The sequence below is a fragment of the Meriones unguiculatus genome, chromosome 5 (genome assembly GCF_030254825.1).
Source record: "Meriones unguiculatus strain TT.TT164.6M chromosome 5, Bangor_MerUng_6.1, whole genome shotgun sequence".
Classification (NCBI taxonomy): Eukaryota; Metazoa; Chordata; class Mammalia; order Rodentia; family Muridae; genus Meriones; species Meriones unguiculatus.
In genome coordinates this window covers 89,570,924-89,591,122 of record NC_083353.1, presented here as the reverse complement: position 1 = coordinate 89,591,122, position 20,199 = coordinate 89,570,924, and the positions used below count along the sequence as shown (strand labels likewise).

Sequence of the window (20,199 nt, the reverse complement as noted above, 5' to 3'; positions counted from 1 at the left end):
AGAGAGAGAGAGAAAGAGAGAGAGAGAAAGCATCCATGGAAAAAACAATGGCATGTGAAGAAAATGTAGACAGGGAGCTTCTTCCAGGAGGTGGTGAGGACCACTTCCCTGAGTATATGAAACAATGTCTGAAAGAACACGCTCAAGAGGAAACGTCTATGCTTTCCCCCTGTGTTCAGGGCTTTTGCATCAAATAGGGAGAGAACAAGTTAAGTGCAGGAGGCTCTAACCTTGACTCACGGTCTCTGAGGTTTCACTCTGATAAACCATGGGGGTGGAGGGGAGTGGGGAGGTATGCAGAAGTAACATGCTTTCAAGACACGCGGGAAACAGCATATTAATAACAGAACCAGACTATGACGAGATCCAGACCCCCAGGATTTGGCCCCAGTGACTTTCTTCCTCTAACCAGGCCCAGATTTTCACAGCTGTGTCAACTCCCAAAAGTCTATTCAGATTTCGGATGAAATCATTCATTAAGTCAGATCACTCATGGCCTAATAGTCTCTGGAGACACCATCACAGACACCCAGAGGTGTGCTTTACTACCCTCCTAGGCATTTCTCAATCAAAATGACAATCAGGATTAACTGTCACAGCCCTCCTGGGGACAAGCTCCACCCCAGTTCAATGCATACTGACAAAGAGCCTGTTTCCTATTCCCTGGCGTTAATGAGTGGCCCAGGGTTAAGCATACATATCGGTTTGCGCTAGTGACACCAAGAGGCAAGAAAAAATCTACCCCTGTTGATAACTGCAAAGGTGTCTTGGGGCCACTAGCCACTAAGTCACAGAACCGATAAGAGGGGGAGCAGGAATCTCAGCCAGCTTCACGACATCGTCATTCAGGTCACCTCTAAGAGTCTCACTCCTAGGGCTGATGTCAGACAAATCATCTTTCCTGGTATAAGACAAATGGAGTTTCCTTCTGCCACATGCAACTAAATTCATTCTGAGGAGCCAGGGAGCTGGAGAGGACCTGGGGGAGAGAGTCAATGTGTATTCAAAGGCATGTGCTTGGGGAGTGTCTCACGGCTGAGCTTCTCATAGGTTCTCTATAGAGAAAACTCTCTCTCTCTCTCTCTCTCTCTCTCTCTCTCTCTTTCTCTCTCTCTCTGTGTGTGTGTAAGATAGAGAATTGTTTATTAAAAGCTAGCTGTAACTGAGGAAGGGAGAGATATAGTCAGGGAGATTTACTACTTTCTTTCCACCTCTGCATTTCCATTACCCTGTAGCTGAGGTCAGACAAAAGCAAAACCCCTGAAAAGAAATATTTGGGAGGGGCATTGTATTGGCCAAAGTAGAATCTGTCCAGTTCTCCTGAAAGGGATAGTAATGGGTGTCTGTTGTCAGACCTACCCAGAATCCTCTTTTCCCCTTCTAGAAGTGTTATGGTGCTCTCTGTCTGGGACAATCTTATCATTTAGATACATTTAGATACTGTTGAATGAACCTAGTAGGCTACCCTACCAGGTAGACTCTGACCTAGGCAGTTAGTGTGGTCATCTTTCAGGAATGAAAACATATCCAAGAAGGTGTGATCATAACTAATAGAGAGACTTTACTAATGCAGACTTTGGCATAGAAACTGAGAAAGGGAAACTAGCTCTACCTTCAACTTTGAAATTGCCAAAGGGGGCTTCAGAGAGGTGGCCCATCTGCCAAAGACAGTTAGAAACTGCCAGATCAAATGCCTTCCTTGAGCCCTTGGCATCTGTGAGGTTGCATTTACCATTTGTACTTGTAAATTTTTTTTTTTTGGTCACATTGACACATGTTCGCTGTCATCTAGAAAGACAATTATCAAAGGAGAAAATGACTCCATATGATTGACCTATAGGCAAGTCTATGGGGAGGTATTTCTTGACTGATGACTGACGTGGGAGGGTACAATCCACCATGGGTAGGTGTCCTTAGATGGTATTAGAAAGCAGACTGAGGAAACCATGAGGAACAAGACAATAGCAGGTCTCCATGACCACTACTGCAATTCTTGCCTTGTGTCCCTGCCCTGCCTTTCCTCAGTGATGCATTGTGGCCTGTGAAATAAAATAGGTCCTTTCTTCCCCCAGTTATTTTTGGTCATGGTCTTTATCACAGCAATAGAAAACCAAACTAAGACATCACTTGACTTCATTGTAAAACTCTTTCGCTTGAGCAAAGTTCTTCCATCCACTGTTAACTTACATGCAAAGAGTAGGGACTCAGAAAATATATTTTTTAAAGAGTGAATATCTGCACATCCTTATAAAGACTGGAAAAGCTTTTTGAACATGTTTTCCTTGTCTTGGTTTTTTTTTTTTTTTTTAAATTCTCACTATGTAGCCCTTGCTGGCAAGGAATTTGTTGTGTAAACCAGGCTGGTGCCACACTCATTGAGATTTGACAGCCTCTACCTCTAGAAATCTGGAATTAAGGGCATGCACCATCAAAGCCAAATGTCTTGGGTTTTTAATTTAGTACATAGTACGATATATTGCAGCTATATGATAATGAATATAGCTTTGTCAGTTGGCCTACATGCAATAAACAAGTGAACTTTGGAGGTAGAATCTAGTTTATATAATTGGCTTATTGCTGCTTTTTAAAAAAGGTACCATTGAAAAAATTAAGTTATTTGTAATGTCTTCCACCAATCAGCAACTAAAACATCAAACCAACTATCCTACAGTTAATATCTTTACTGTATGTTTCCACTATCATTTGCTCATGTTTAAAGTGCTAAGAGAAACACACTAGAAATAATTTTTGGTGTTGGTTTTGTTGTTTTCATTCCTAGAAGGCCTTGGGCCTGTGTGCAAGCAAAATTGCTATTTTGAAAATGAAAACATTATTTTCTTAATATATTACTTTTAAATGGCAAAAGTTCTTTAACAAAATTGTATTATTTCATTTGAGATGATGGTCAGTATGAATTTGTTCTTTTAGAAGTACTTAATTTCTAGTGACAGTGGTTTCTACTGAAGAATCACAATTAAATCCAAGCATACGTGTCTTAAGCAAATGGAAGGAATCATCTTCATCACCACCATACAACTCCTATCCAGTTTATGCACCTCATCATACTATTCTTTGCAGTCATTAGCAGGTATCTCGTTCTAGCTGTCTCTCTGACTGTCTCTAGCTCCCTCTCTCCACTGGCCAACTGGGAGACATTGAATACTATTCCGGGTCTTGAAAGCTCTCAAGGCACGTTAACATATTTTAGAATGTGAGAAGTCTTGCAGTTAGAGATAATCTGCTCAAATTTGCTTAGCCCAGCATTTCCCAAAGTTAACTTTCTCAAGATTAACTATAGCGTTTCACACCCCTCCATACAACCCCACCTCCAGACCCCCCATTCCTCAAAGCAACTTTGGGAACAGCTTGCAGAACTAGCTCTATAAAGCAAAGTTTGGGAACTCTACTTTAGTGGTTTCTATCTCCACAGATTTTGCTGTCTGAATAATATATAAGGAGTTTTGAGTGACAATTGCACCCATTTGAATATATCTTCAACTGACTCCAAAATTAGAAGTTTAAAATGCAAATTTTCAGAAAGCAAACTGTCTTTCCCATTTAGACATGTTGCTGAAATGTATTTGATTTTGTATAGGCTTTTATCACTTGCCACCATATCTGCTATAGGTTATAGGATCAAAAGACTGATAAATATTGAACACAAATATGATTAGTTATGCTTAAATTTTATGCACATACAGATCATTGACAATCTTAATATGATGACTGCATGCTTCATTTTGTTTAACTACTTATATTTTGTTATATGCCTCTTGAGACTATTGGGATAATGGAGGTCTCTTCACTTAGCCTCTGTATGGATGTGTATTGTATACCTGTGCTAGTATGGAGGAAGACATGCAGCTAGTATGGAGGAAGACATGAGCCTCAGATATGGCAGCGGAGAATCTTCAAACATAATAGAAGCCAACTCACATCACTTTTCTTAAATGAGCTTCTCTACTTAACTACTTGGCTATGCATTAAATCTTGGCATACACAGAACAATAAAAACAGGGCAATTTTTAAGGTATATCTCTGTTGGCTGGATTATGAAGATTAGCTTCTTAGCTGATGTTTAAAGAAGTCATTGAATATAAGCACAATCAAAAAATAAAACCCTGAAAACCCATTTTAATATCAACAGGAAATGGAGCAGACAGGTTCTAGTCAAGATACCACTTTCTGCTACATAACATCGGCACACATCACAGGGGATTACCACACTTAATTCTCTAAGGCATGTGATAGAGCCCAGCTCTGAGCAGGGCTTATCATCAGAAAGTGATATAATTATTCTCCTGGCAAAAGTGTACCTACAGAATACACAAGTTTGATGCAATTTCAAATTTAGGTCATTGGTATTGAGGCTGTTTTTAAATGGCATGAGTTGAGTCTCTTTCTTTTCTTCTTTTCTCTTATTAAATAGATTCTTTTGCCACATAAAATTATATCCTGATGGTGTTTTTTCCCTCCCTGTACCTCTCCAACATCCCCTCCCATCCAGATCCACTTCCTTTCTGTCTCTTCTGTCTCTCATTAGAAAGGAACAGGCTTCTAAGAGATAATACAATATAACAAAATAAAACATCACATTGAAGTTGAAGAAGACAAAACAACAGGAGGAAAGGAGTCCAAAAGGAGGCACAAGAATCAGGGAGCCATTCGTTCATACACTCAGCAGTCCCATAAAAACACTGAACTGGAAGTCATAGTATATACACAGAGGACCTGGTGTAGACCTGTGCAGTTCCTGTCAGTCTGCCTAGTCTCTGTGAGTTTATACAAGCGTTGCTCATGTAGATTTGGAGGATCTTGGGTTTCTTACTAATTCTCTAGAACATTCTGACACCAGCACCTAGAGAGAGCACAATGCCCCTTCTTGAGCAGCCTGTGCCTGTCTCCTGTTGCTTTGTCCATTCACACAATTCTCATCATGACTAGAGCCTGAACTAAGAGTTCTGTTTGCTAAATGTGGCAATACCGCCCAGCTTCACACAAATCCTGACCTGTGTCACCGTGCACCATTTTTCTAGCCACTGCTTACACACAGGGCGATTTTAAATAGCCTGAATATGTTTTCCACATTAATAAAGAAAATTATTAAGATAGTAGAAGCACATCTGCTATTTACTGAATATTCTCTTGTGCCACCAAACAAAAATTCAGATATATTTCATTGGGCTTCACAAGACCACCACATGTGGGCTCTTATTATCGCCAGTGAACAGAATGGAGACATTGGGAAGATAAATAACTTGCTCAAAACCATGTAGTTAGAAAAGGCCAAAAAATTTCAATGGCAAGAAGTTGAATGGGGAGCCCCACTTTGTCATTTTGTGGATTTAGAATGTGCAGGCTGGCTTTGAACTTGAAAGACCGCATGGGTCAGTCTCCTGCATAGCTGAAATCTAAGGCATGTATTTCAGTGAGCAGATGAACAGCTTTTTAACTGGACCGCCCATGTTACTAAGGTCATGTCTGTGGATATAAAATAAAATCAACTAACAGCTGGGGATATAGCTCAGTTGGCAGAGCATTTATCTAGTATGCGAAAAGCCCAAAGTGCAATCCCCAACACCATAAAACCTGGGTGCAGTAGCACCCATCTGAGATCCTAGCACACACAAGGGAAAAGGTAGGAAGAGAAGAAGGTCAAGGTCATTCTTGGCTGCATAGCAAGTCTGAGGTCAGCCTGGCCTTCATATTCCATCTCAAAAAAATAAATAAAGTAAAATAAATTAATAAAATTAAATAAAGCCGAAAAGCCATTCAAGGAACATGTGAATGTCTAAAAAACTGGTAATAGTGCTGGAATGTGTGTGTGTAACTCTATATTAAGACTTTATGTGCTCCAAAGGTGACAGTCGATAGACCAACAAGAAGCAAAAACCGAAGTCGAGTACAGCTGCCACCCCTCCAGAGATCAAAAGCCCCGACTTTCAACTTACCTTTTGCTTAGAAAATTGTCTTGATCAGGCGGGATCTTCCTATTTTTGCACATACATTTTCTAGACATCATACAGTCATATTTCTATGGAAATATAAATAATTCAAATAATTCTGAAAAAGAAAGGCCTCAATTACTGTATATTACAATTTGAGAAAAATTAAGCTTAAGACAGAGCCGACAGTTGGATCATAAGCATTACAGCAAGTTTCTGGTGTCTTCTCCAGTTCTCCAGAGGTCTAAGCAGATTTTTTTTTTTTTTTGTTAAGGGTAGAAGTTTAAGGTCTGGCTGGGGAATAAAGACCTGTTCTGTCTGACACTTCCCAATTCAAATCTAACATTTATCAAATGATTCATAAGTACTGCATTTTTTTAAAAAGGAGCTGGCGGGCTGGGTATATTAAGTATTCATTATTATAAATTTGTATTTTAAAAACCCAGGATCTTTTCAGTAAATATGCAAAGGTTTCTCTGACAATTTCTCTCCTCTTTAATAAAGTCACCTCTCACTGAAATATTTTACATAAACCCCTTATATCTAAAGTGGATTCCTGGCTTCTGGGAGTTCAGAGACTCCCCAAATTCAGAACGGGGGGGGGGAATGCTACATAATTATAGCTCATTTGAGAGTAAGTCATAAAGTAATCAAAAATGTTTCGAACCAAAAAAGTACCATCTTCGAGTGACATTTAAACTAAACAAAGCGCTGCTAGCAATTACACTTTCCTGGTAATTTCTTATTCATGAGCAGAGAGGGAAAATGTGTGCCGCCATTGTTCTGAGGAGGTAGACACCAGTCAAAACGGGCAGTAACCACACACCACTGGTCAACACGATGTGAAAAACCAAATGCTTTAATGAGGCTATGAAGAACAACAGTTCAATTATTTCATTGGATACATTAATATCAATCATAATATACAGTGCTGTGGACCATACAGAAAGTACTGTTGCACCCAACAGTGGGGGCTGTTATTAACATTACAGTAGCAAGTGTCCGCAAGAGACAGTCATTTGCTGTCTTCGTCAAGACGTCGGCTTGTTGTTGTCTTTTTTTTTTTTATATACTATTATCAATATCAACTTCTCCCCAGTGCATTTTTCAAAAATATTAATAAGTGCATTCCTTTGTGCTTTGTTTATAACTTTTAATGTCCTATGTATTTTGTTTGTTCTTATTGCTTTATTGTTTACAAACAACCAGACTGAACTGTGTCATGCTCTGGATATGACCAGATTGGTTGTGTAGTTTTTTTGGCAAAGTCAGAAGGTTTGGTATTTCCATTACCTTACCCGGAGGCAGGCGGATAATTTTGGTATTTTGAGCTCTCCAAATGGAGGTCCAACCCTGAGTCACAGTTCTGCACCCAGGGGTGAGGGAGTAGCATGATCGTTCTCTCCTTAAAAACAGTGGGTGAACACACTGCCTATTGGCTTAACCAGTCCCTGAAAGAATCCACATTCTGGCTGGCACAAAAGAAAGAAATAAAACCACCCCCATGTTGCCACCTCTGAAGGGCACGCCTCCCTCTCCAGGCAGCTGTATCTGAGGAAGAGAGCGCTAGGGAAGTCAGCGATGGCGAGCCCAGGGGCTACAAATCAGGGGAGTGATGCAATATGCCATACACACTTTCTCTCAGCAAAGCTTTCTAGAAAAGTTGCTCCGGCTCAGCCATGGTCACTCAGCCGTAAGTTTGTCAGCCATGTAAAACCTTGTTCAATGATTTAAAACGAAGAAAAAAAGTCAGAATTTTTAGCTAAGAAAAACTAGCATCATAGCATCACGATCTTCAGCTTCGGCAGCCAGCCCTCTCCCCCCACATAAATATGAAGAGAAAAACAGACAATGCTATGATTGTATCGGTGAACACTATGGTACAATTATCTGTTCATGCACATTTGCATTTCTATTCTAGGAAAAGAGTCACACACTTAAGGGAGTCGAAAGAATGGGAACTTATTTTCCCTACCCCCTTAAGTAATAAAGCTACAAGACTGGATAGCATCATCAGTGTTTCCAAGGATCTGAATTACCCAACATGCACAGGGACCGCACACTTGACGACTCTCACCAAGGCCATCCATTCATACATCTGACAATCACTCCTCTTGGATCTCTCCATCACCCGTCACCAATTCACATTTGACATTTAAACACTTAAAAAAAAAAAAAAACCTCCTGAAAAAGGTTTCCTGATGAAAGAATTTGGCACTGTCAGTAAAATAGATTTCATATTAAAAATATCTGAAGGGAAATTGGAAGCTCTTAGAATGTCTACAGAAGCACCAGGCTACATCTTCCTTCTTCACTCCAGACACCATCTTGAAACTTTCTCTTCCTTTACAGTTCAGTCAGTGCTGGTCCAAAAAAGACTGCTGAGATTTTTTTTTTTTTAAGGCACTTCATTCTGAAAGGATATGCTTTATGCCACTCACTATTCAATCATAGGCTGCTACTGAGAAATTCCATTCAACAGCCTGGCTTGTAACACTATATATCATCTGTATAAAACAGCTAGACTTGATACATGTAACTCTACGGTTATTGCATAGGGCTATGCAAGTACATAATGCACGGAAACTAACTTTACAACGCTGCCACTTTGTTAAAATGTTGTTATCAAGTATTTTTGCCAATACAGTATTTATCTTTTCTCTTTAAAAAGAATCCAGTCAGTTTGTTGAAATAAATCCCAATTTATATGACCGTCACGGGCATGGTAAATGCTATGGTTATCAATCATCAAGAATATAATTATTTTCATACTCTAGAAATGCATATGTAAGTTTTTTTTTTTCTAGAAAGCCTGGTTTTTAACCTATTAATACTATACCTTAAATGTGTTGAAAAACAGTTTCAAGTGATACTGGAATATACAAAATATTTGCAAAGCTCTCTTTGAACACAAGACCTTGCGAAAAAGTAGTCTTTCGTGGGTGTACAAAGAATGCGGAGAACCACCGGTGAGTTGTAAAAATATCGAAAACTCACCATTTCAAGATGCATGTTCTTAAAAATTAATACAAACATTGAAAAAAATGATGATAATAAAGAATATATACAATCAAAATGGTGAAAACATAATTTAGAAATAAAAGTAGTAAAGCCAATTAGAAATGTGCCCAGTTTGGTTGTCTTTATCAAAAGCAAAACTGAAAAAAAAAAAAAAGTGAAACAAACTTCCGGTGCTCCTCAATATTTTACTCAAAGAGGACATTCATTTCCGTTTCAAAAAACTTAAAAAAAAAAAAAACCAAAAACCTGCACATCTCATGAAAAATTGAATCACACTTATTATGAGGAAAACTACAACTGCACCCAATACAAGCCAGCAGGTCGGACCCTCTGTTTCACGCCTTGGTCTAATAACTTCCTTCAGTTTGGGTTAGCATTCTCTAACCAGACAATCCTCATGAAAATGACTGCAATATTTGTCTTTACATAATATATTCTTTTTTTTTTTAAAGTAGTTTCCGGCACAAAGACTAAGAGGCGCCGGGATGGCGCTGTGTCTTTAAGGCGGTACCAGGGAATCGACTCATTTATAAAGCGGAAAAGGCTTGGATATCTTTCCACTTTTTTTTCTGAATCATCATCTTCTTTGTTTTCTTCTTTTGGTTGCTTTACATTCTTGTAATTGAACTTTACGTGTTAAATTTCCAAGGAGGTCACAGACAGGCAGATCACACCAAGTTTTCCCCTGAATGAAAACGGACAGACACTTCTCTGAAGCAAAAATCCCCTTGCTCAGAAAACTCACGCTTCGAGAAATCAGTTCACAGATACTGCACGCTGATGGTACAATACTTCGGAGGCCTTTGTAGCTGTAAAACAGAATATACAAGTCTGGCTCACAAAATTCTAAAAATAAAATATATCCTGGGCTACTGATAAAGCACGAAAAATTCATATTAAAGGAAAATTATCAAGAAAACCTCTTCAGGGAAATTATGAAGTCTATCGAGGAAGAGAGGGAGCAGTTCGTGCACAGGCGGAGCGAGGCAGGCTTGCTAACACGCATGCTCTGTTTCCTCTGCGCTCATACTGCTCCTCCGGCTGCTCGTTTTCGAAGCTCCTGGGGACACTGAGGACAGCAGTGGGTCGGTGACACCAACAGGCGAGAGGGCATCGTCCATCAGGATGTCTTCCAAGTTGGAGCCCATCTTCCTGGGGATGCTGTAGGCTGGGCTGCTCTCCGGCATAGTGCCGAGGTTGTTGGTGAAGGTGATGGTACCGTCCGTGAGATCCAGGGTCGTCGTACACGTCAGGTCTGCCTGGTGCTGCACAAGTTCCTGGCTGCAGTTCTCGAGAACCGGTTCTTGCTTAATGATCCGGTTCACCAGATCAGGCGAGCAGAGACCCGTGGATGGGAGAAGGGAAAGTCCATGCGCTCTAGCCTGCATCTCGAGCTCCTACGATAAAGTCAAAGTGAGAGGGTTAGGCAGGCACGTGCTCACAGCCGCCTTTCACGCAGCGAAACCAGGCAGGCTGGTGTTAGGGGCCGCCACGCACGGAATGCATGTCACCGTGAGCGTCTCTACCTGAGGCTTTGGAGGATAAGGAGAAGCCAGTTCTAACAAAGGGGCCACTGTGGTGCCCATGCTCTATGATCGGAGGGGCTGCATGGTCGGATGACGTGTGGAGCTGTCTTGCATTGTATGGTGTTGTGAACCTGAGACTGCTTAATAGCTGAAGTCTATTTTCTATTTTTAAAACACCAGACCTGGGTATACGTTGTCAAAGTAAATTTCAAAAATAAAATCTTCCCAAAGTATAAGACAGATGGCATTGGTAGTATAGGAAACCCATTGCAAATGGAAACACTCTCTTACAGATGTTAATGATTAAGACAAGGATAAGCACCCAAGTCAGACAGGCCATCATCAAAAGACGAAACAAAAACCACCTACAGGTAGAAATGTAAACGGATGCAGCTACTGTAGCAGTCAACGTGGACATTCTTCAAAGCACTAAAACCAGAACTACCCATGGCTCCCCAATCATATCCTTAGTTACTGTCCAGGGACTCTAAGTCAGCGCAACACAGAGATGCTTGCACATCCGTGTCTATCGCTGTGCTGTTCACAGTGGCCAGGATGCAGTCAACCTGGATGTTCATCAACAGATGAGCTGGTCAAGAAAATGCGGTACACCTACCCAGAAGAGCTTTCTTCAGCTCTCAAGAAACACTGAAATCATTTGCAGGAAAGTGAATGCAACGGGAGATCACTGAGTGTAATAAAGTAAGACAAACTCTGGCAAATAGTGCGTTTGCTCTCATATGTGGAATTTAGATTTTTAAGAGTTTATACGGGTAAGACATGGAAGTAAAAGGGTTACTCAGGAAAGGATAAAGGGGGCCAATGAAAGGAAGCTGGGCGGGCCAAGAGAAGTTAATGGGGAAATGGTATATAACTGAGCAAAGTCCATGATATATATATGTATGGAAATGCCAGCTTTTTGTACAAGGTATATATGCTAATAAAAAAATGTAAAATGAGAGCTAATAGAAATACAAAATCGAGTAACTAGTAATACAATGGTATATAAACTGATTAGGAGATATTTTAAGATTTCAAGGGAAATGATTTTCTCAACTATCAAATCCCAGAGTCTCCTGATTCTACATGTGTGTGCTACACATTTTTATTTTTATATTTATTTATTTATTTATTTATTTGTGCTCGGCTTCAACATAAGTGTGCTACACATATTTCCATCCCCATTTTCAGGGAGACTGTGCTAGATACTTTTCAGTCCCCAGTTTCAGGGCGAGTGTGCTACACATATTTCAATCCCCAGTTTCCACATGAATGTGCTCCATACTTTTCAGGAGCACAGCTCCCCACTTCCAGGGTGGCCATGCATGTACACACTTTTTGGTTGCCTCATAGCACTGCCAAATGGGCTACTGGAGAGGCTATAGTGACAAGGACCTCATGAGCCTTGGCATGGAATGGGAGGCGAGGGCGGCTTACCTCATCCCACCCCAAGATTTCCATAAACTGTACGGTGTGTGGAAGCACTGTATATTAGTAATTAACTTAGTAAGGGTTGGGGTCCGAAAAAAAATCAAACAAAATGCTTATTTTTCAGTTATACTCATTTCCTTCAAACCATCAGAAAGCTGTTAAGACATAAATGCTCAAGACATTGTTTGGGTGTGACTGAAACGGCAGGTATTTCTTCTGGGTTCCAGATGGAATGAAGAAGTTACTAAGACACCAATGGTGCCGTGAAGTACAGTTTAGGGGGTGAATGCAAATACTCTCCAGGTCCCACACAAGCAAGCAGGGCTTCAGGAAATCTAACACACCTCACCCTGGCAAAGGGAAATCGTTATTTTTTTTTTTTTAATTTGGCAAGTGCTCATCTGTAACATGAATACTTTCTTACCACGTGCACTTTCTTATCAGGGGCTGAACTGGGCTCCTAAATGAAGACACGGAAGCCCCAGCTCCAGGACCTCAAACTATGAGGAGACCGGCGCACGGGAGCTTTGACGAGTCGATGAAGTAAATGAAGCCCAGCTTGCTGACAGGTCTGAGTGCCCGGGACTGACAACCTCCAAAGCAGCAAGAAAGCCAATTCCTGTTATTTAACCCCTGCCACTCAGTGGCCTGCTGTCACAGAGGTACTAGCGGACTGACACACTTAGGTCTGTGATTTCTTAGACCCCATTTTAAGATGCCTTGGAACTATGCTCCCCCTCTTAGCTTTTGATGAATCACCCACATTCCTAAAATGAACAACAGGGATTCCTACTGGTGCCTAATTTTCCTTCCATGTGTTAATACTCTCCCATGTTTGTGAAACAATAACAAGTTAAAATAAAACGTAGATGGGAAATGTTGTCCTCTGAGTCATCAGAGAGGAAAGGCACTTTGCGTGTGGCTTGGTCTCTCAACTTGGCGCACGAGCATGGGGATAGCCACGGTTGGTCTGTGGTACAACTCTTGGCTCTGTGAGCTCCTACTCAGGGAGCAATACGAGTGAGAGACACAGAAGCATGAGATACCACGCCAATGCTTGCCCGTTCCTTTAGACCAGCTCCAGAAACGAGCCTCTCCAGGCCGCGTGCTGAAGCCCTGGGCTATTTAGTAAAACAACAATTCCCCTGAGAATAAGGCTTCCTGCTCTTTCTCCCATGAAGGTTTCTGCATGCACCACTTAGGCTGGAAATGAAGGGAAGGCCCCAAGCCTTGGCTGAAAACACGGGCTCTCGGAACCCTCCACCGACCGTCATGAAGAGCAGTGCAGCCTGCCTTTTCAAAACACAGGCAAAGAAGTTAGCTCAAGGAGATGCAAGCATCTTCCCGTGCCCTTTGTTGTTTAACTACAAGTGTTTATCAACAGATTCAAACAGTTGCTCCTGTGTCTAAAAAAGCTGTTAAATCTCATGCAGAGCTCTGAGGCGCTGAGGCAGGCACTGTAGAGCTTGCCTAATTAGTGATGCTCCCTACAATAGTGCATGAGTGCTGGAGCCAGCCTCACAGTCAACAGAAGAAAGTCAGGGGGGTTTGCCATGGAATTGCCAAGGCCCGTATTTCACAACATTCATATTTAATACGAATGTGTGAGTTTTGAACCTCAATACAAAACAAAACTTGGCTTCTCTTTGGAAAAACATACTATTATTTTAATAGTTTAATAAGGGAGTAGCATAAGCTACTTTATAAACAGATACACTAAGGACCAGGTATTAAATACCGAAGGTCATTCTATAGAAGGGATGCAACATAAAAGGCAACAAATTAAAAAAAGAGAGGAGGAGAGGAGGGGAGAGAAAGATGTTCATATTATATTTAGTCTCTGTTTAACCTCCTGGATTCTAAAGCCCAGTCCTAGATGATGGCCACCTTTTGCCTTCTGGCCCCTTGGCTGAAGATCACCGAAGCGGTAGCAATCATGTTGTTACCGTCGGGGAGACGTGAAGTGTGAGAAGCACCGGGAAGATGGTGTTTAATGACCATGATGTACATCTTAAAGCATAATGCAGGGTAGATTCATTTGCACTGAACATCCATCCAGGACTACTAACTTCTGCCTGGGTGAGGCCTTTCTGATACCCAGACAGCACATCGTAACCTTCTTATGATGCTTGGGGGCCACAGAAAGATGAAACCAAACTGACAACACGGTGGAAGACAGAAGACAAGACACTTAACAGGCTATAATTCAGAGGGCAGCTACAGAACGACCTTGACCTGGGTACTCAGCCTTCTGGAAAAGAGCCTGCAGGCAACTCGAATTTGCCACTCTGCACATGTCCAAGAGTGACCGTGAAAGCGCCATCAATATTAATTTGGAGTTACCAATACTGTTTCACCAGGAGGCAAACTCACAAACACGCGACCTACACAAGAAGGACCACCTATATTAAGACCATCTCTCCAGCTCCCAGGACTCACTACACTGTCCCTCCTCTTGTCCTGACATCACTTTACGTGGCACACGGCAGATACCTGTACTCTGAGCAGCAGGTGCCGGTTTGCGTGTTCCAGCTTCTTCTGTCGGTTTTCAAGGTCCTTAGCACGTTGCTGTTCCCGTTGCAACTTCCGGATGTAGTCCACGGAGGCCTTCAGAATGGTTCCCTTGTTCCACCGCATGTCCCTGTGATGAGATGGAGGACAATGGACCCTTTTAGGAATTGGAGTTCAAAGAAAATTCAGTATTCGAAGTCCAGCTGGAGTAGCAACTGCACACAGGTCATGGCTAAAACTCATTAAGCGTTCACCCTGCACTGGTCACTCATTTGGTATACATTATCTTACTTCCTCCAGATGAACACATTTTACAAGGAGGAGACATTGTGCTGAAACCAGACAGGAGAATTCCATCTAGAGCACAGACCCCTCGCCAGGTGAAATCAAGTATTTGTGTGTGAGGACTACCAAATCTTATTTGTAAACTGCCTTAAACAGTTGTATATATCTAGGACTATAAAGGTTTACTCGCTGGGACAGGATAAGAGGAACAACCAAAGTCCCATGAGACCCCAACGCTTGTCTGAGGTGTGAAAAATACCAATCTTGAATTTTTCTCAGGAATTACCATGGCCGTCACCTAACCCCTCTGTGTGCCCATTTTCTCATGCGAGCAGCCTTGTAGGTGAGGGACTAACTCAAAGGAGATGAGCTGCTGTACATGAACCTGAGAATACTACTCAATACTGAAACAAGTGCTGTGTTCAGAGTTCAACACATCAGTTGCAGCTGCCATGGTTAGAGACCTGAGGAGATACCGCCCTGGACTTCCAACCTCAACAGCGACCAAAAGTGTGACTTTCAGTTTCATCATTGTGGTTCCAATGTACTACATGCGGATAAACACCATGCCGGTTAGGTTTTGGTCAACTCAACAGAAGCTAGGGTCATCTGGGGAGAGGAGATATCAACTGAGAAAGTGCCTTCCTCAGATTGGCCTGTAAACAAGCCTGTCAGGACATTTTCTTGATCATGATGGATGTGGGAGGGCCCAGACTATGTGAGCTATGACATTCCTGGGAAGGTGGTCCTGGAAAATATTAGAAAGCAGGCTGAGCAGGCTTTCTGGAGCAAGCCGCTAAGCAGCATTTCTGTATCCCTCTGTTTTATTTCCTGATTCCACATTCCTGTCTTGAGTTATATCAATGATGGACTATGATTAGAACATGAAAGCCAAATAAAACCCTTCCCTAACAGGATGCTTTTGCTCGAGGTGTTATCACAACAATGGAAAGCAAAGTAGGACAAAGTTATACTAAAAAAAAAAAATAAAAAAAAATCTTAGACTACCTCAGAACAAACAATGAAAAATGAACTGAATTTATGGAAATAATCTTCCCAATCCCTTTTTTAGACAATCTTCAACACAGTGATGACAATGATGATGATAAAATCAGAATCTATCTGGGTATAAGCAGAACCATGAACCCCATCATCTACAGCGACTAAGAGCAGAAGTGTCCTGTGGAATAGGTGAGTGGCGGGCCACTGAAACAAGGCACCTAGTAACCTATCCTCAGATGGGTTGGTTGGAGAACAAAATAGGCATTCTCCAAGGAGAAGGATAGCTACAGCTCCCAGGAGTCTCTGGAGTGGGTCCTTAGTGTCTGAGCATCAAAAATGGCAGCCCAGGGAGGTGTCCCAAGTCACCAAGAGTGAGCACAGGGACCAACTGTCAAGACTAAAAATCAAAGTCACAGAAGCTGTGTCAGCCAGCCAGAAACACACCTGTAATGGAGAGGGCTTCACACAGGCCACCAACGTGAGTAGCTGGAGCTGGGCTTTTCAAGCCAAGCTGCTAGCCACTCTGTTCTCAAGAAGTATTTCTCTCAGTTATCTGGCAGTGGGGTGAGACTCAATTGTGTTTCTTGGCTACCATAGATTCAAATATTGTGTTTTAGGTAATTTAGAGGAATCTTTTTTTTCATGCAGAAGTATATATATTCCCCAAATATATAAAACCAACCAAAATACACTCGATCTGGGGGAAGGAACAAGCATGCACGGGAACTAATCAGGTAATGTGTGTCTCTATTTCAGATCCAAGGCACACTCTGGATACCTGGTTTGGAAAAACCACTATCCATATTACAGTCTGTTTTATCTTAAGACAATGTCTACCATGCAAGCTCCCTATTGGCTCAAGCTGTAAACATGTAAGCATTCTACTACAAGGGACATGTACATCCAAGCTTCCTGTGGGGCCCTATAATTTCATAATGACTGAAGAGATTCCCAGGCTTCAATTTCAAAAAAATATGCTAAAAAGGGGAGAAAGAACAGGAAATGGGAATTCAATTTCAACTATCATGCAAGACTGACTATAAGAAATGAAGGTCATAGCCTTTAGGAGGATAAATTTGTGCAGCACAACTGAGACCCTGGACGTTTCCAGCTTGAAAATGCCTCTCCTTGAAGCCTGGGAAAGCAAAGAGTTAGAAAACGAAACTGCTGCCCATTTATCAAAACCACCTCACAATAGGTAATGGTTTTATTTTATTTTGCTACAAATTCCCCGACAATAATGTGACTCGTGAATTTAATAAGCCTTGCATGAATAATGCTTGATTGCATCTTTACTTTTTATTAGATAGCTAAAAGGTCATATTCAAAGGCTAATTTCATAGAATGCCTGTGGGGGCCATTAAAATATATACATCCCCAGCCCTTTACCTCAAATGGGCCAATATCTAATGGATAAAAATTGTGTATTTGTTGACCAGTTTGCTGACGTGGCAGATAACGTGGTAGGAAAGACTTGGAAATTATCTGTTAGCTGTTATCTCTGAGAAAGGAGGCGGGGGAGGACCAAACGCTGAAACACAGATCAGCTGACGTGTAGTTCATTAGAGGATTAACCATTGCTTTTTTTCTTTTTCCCCCTGGATTGGTAAGACACACAGAGAATATGCAAGTTTTCATAAGAACATTTGATCCTTGTCTTCCCAGTCTCACTGAGCTTGATGCTTCCAGTATCTGCTCATCAGTGCCCGCTTAGTGATGCTACAGAGTGAAGGTTCACACCCCCCCCACACAGCTTGCCTTAACAGCTCTTGGGATCTGATATGTATGGCCCTTAAAGTCCTTCCTCTCCCGGCCCCAAGCTCAACATTTTCTGCTGAATTCTCCGATTCCCATAAACCCTGTTCCTCAGACTGAAAGCTAACCACCTCAGTTCCAACAATCCTTGTACAATTCAGCACATTTCTCTTAAATTTTTAGTTTGGTTAAATTAACCAAAGAAAATACTTAGGAAAGGAAGCAAAAGGGGAGGGAGAGTCCTTTAATTTCTCTAAGAACATATTTTGCAACATATGAGAAAATGGAAAGGTGTGAAAATATATGATGCAGATTAACATGCAATTGTACTCACGGATCATTTGACTTGGGAATCAAAGTACCTAGTTCTTTAATGCGGTCATTTATGTTAAATCTTCTTCTTCGTTCAACTTCAAGAAAAGAGCATGGGAAAGGGCCATTAGTAACAGCGGCACACACGCGTTCAGCACATCTCATTAAAGGCATGTGCACACCGGCTCCACCAGCCAGGACAATGTAAACTTGAGCCTACGTCCCCCTGCGCTTCTCTTACTTTGGGGTGCTGAAGGGTAATGAACTTTAAGAAGAAATGAGCTGCCTTCTGAGTACCCTCACTTATAACGCTCGTGGATATGCAATTTCCCACAATTCTGTAACAACCCTGAAATCTGGGCTGGATCCTCAGTTACACATCAAAACTGGACACATCTGCATTGTTTAACTGAAGAGAAAACAAATTTGTACTGACAAAATGGGCACAGATCTGCAATGACACAATTAAAAATATAGCAAAAACAATAGCATAAATTGGGCAGCGCATACCTGCTCTTGTACAGCAGTAGAAATACCTTTTGATGTTGAAATTTGAATTATATGTAATTTTTTTTCTGATCACAAAATATCATTCTTGTTTTGATTTCCTTTTACCACTTAAAACAGTAAAATATTTATTTTTGCTTATGAGATCTACAGAAACTCCTCCTCTAGCCCAGGACTGGCAAAAAATAAATATACAAGTTACATATGTAATTTTAGATGATTTAGTGGCCATGTTACACTAGAAAAAGGAAAGCCATTAAATTAACTTTAATATTTCATTAAATCCATTCTGTGTAAGCCAGTACCATTTTTAACCGGTAATGAATATTAAAAAATTAAATTAGAAGGTACACATTCCTTTCTTCACACTATGCTTTCGAAATCAAAATGTTTTACACTTCAGCATATTTTTGTGTGTGGTGCCGGAGATCAATGCCAGGGCTTTGCACAGGCTAGGCAAGTCTTACCAGGCCAGCTCCCCGGCCAGCACAGCCCGGGTTGAACTAACCACAACTCAGATACTCTAGGCATTAAACGCCAAATGGCTGCCATACTGGGGTAACGCATCATTTATGTCATACCCTGGGTAACGCATCATTTATGTCACCATGACGCATCCTGTGAGCATTCTCATCCTGTGATCTACACCCACTATGACTATCGTTCTCAGGGGACAATGACCTAGTAAACACAGGAAATGTTTTCAATTCATCTATTCTAGCAAATAAATCCCAAATAAGTTAAGGTCTAATATTTTATTTATATTTGGCCCCCTAGTATTCTGCATGTGTAGATAACTGGATGTCATTCGTGGTTTTCCCAATATAAGTAACAGTTTGTCATAGATAAGTAATTATTCCAACGGTTAAAGATGCACATAAATACATATCGACATCTAATGCCAATTCCTATTATTGGAGTTCTAGAGATACAAGAAACAAGAACAAAATACTAAATAACAGCAAGTGGTGCCGATTTACAGGGATTTGTAGACACAGGCTCCCACTCTTTTCAGTTCAACTTCACCTTCCCTCAGGTGAAATGGTAACATACCTCATTAGTAACAACGTCTTTCTAACCATTTAGGCCGGAGCCCTGCAATCAGTTCTATACCATTTTCCTCCCATCTTCCACATCTATCATCTAATATGTTCTGCTATCAAAATATTTCCTGACCTTGTCCCCTAGCAATCTCTGCTATTTCCTGCAATGGAACGCCATCCCTTGCCTGGCTTATCCAAACTGACACAGCTGAGTCCCACAAGCCCTCTGCGTCCTTTACCATGTGGTCAGAGGGAGGGACTCCAGTCAATCCTACGTGAGGTCACGTCAACCCTGAGCCCTGCTCCCACCAGTCCTAGTTTATCCAAGGAAAAGGCAGGTCCTTGAGGTAGCCTACAAGGACCTGGTGGGCCTCGCCTTGCTGATATCACTTTTTGCTCCTCTTCCAGCGTGACGGTATCGTCTTTGGTAATGCGCCTGTGTTCTTTCTGCTTTGCCCCCACTGGCTCTGTTATTCCCATGTCTATGCCAGATATACACTGGCCGTCTTCATAAGCGATCTCCTTTGCCTAGAACACTCTTCCTTCAGATCCCTAAAGAGTCATTTCCTCCTGTAGGTAGCAACTCAGATTTACCTCTGCGAGTTCCCAGGTCATCCTATTCAAAATGGCCCACTACCCTCAAGCCTATTGTGATAATATATTTCCTGGGCTCCATTTCATCCTCTCACAGGACTCCGAATGTAACACTTACTACCCACCTAGTACTTTTCACCATTGCATGCCAGGCAAGCACATGAGCCTGGCACAGTGAATACACCAACAGTACCTTTACTAAAACATTTTCTACCTGCCTTTTCTCACTCGCTTGCACACCTCTGGGTTCTTCCTTTGTCAACATTT

At 41.5% G+C, this 20,199-nt stretch overlaps 1 protein-coding gene across 10 annotated transcripts in view; it reads right to left on the bottom strand.

Moving 5' to 3' along the window:
• Positions 1–6,788: 6,788 nt before the first annotated feature.
• The window catches only part of Mitf (melanocyte inducing transcription factor), a 210,034-nt gene continuing 196,623 nt past the window's right edge, over positions 6,789–20,199 (bottom strand). For all 10 annotated transcript variants that reach the window (XM_060383839.1, XM_060383837.1, XM_060383838.1 and 7 more), the window contains 3 exons: positions 17,811–17,886; positions 14,417–14,564; positions 6,789–10,363 (listed from right to left, as the gene is read on the bottom strand). In XM_060383839.1, the coding sequence (XP_060239822.1) occupies positions 9,962–10,363; positions 14,417–14,564; positions 17,811–17,886 (626 nt within the window). In that variant the 3' untranslated portion in view covers positions 6,789–9,961. The remainder of the gene's footprint in view (positions 10,364–14,416; positions 14,565–17,810; positions 17,887–20,199) is intronic.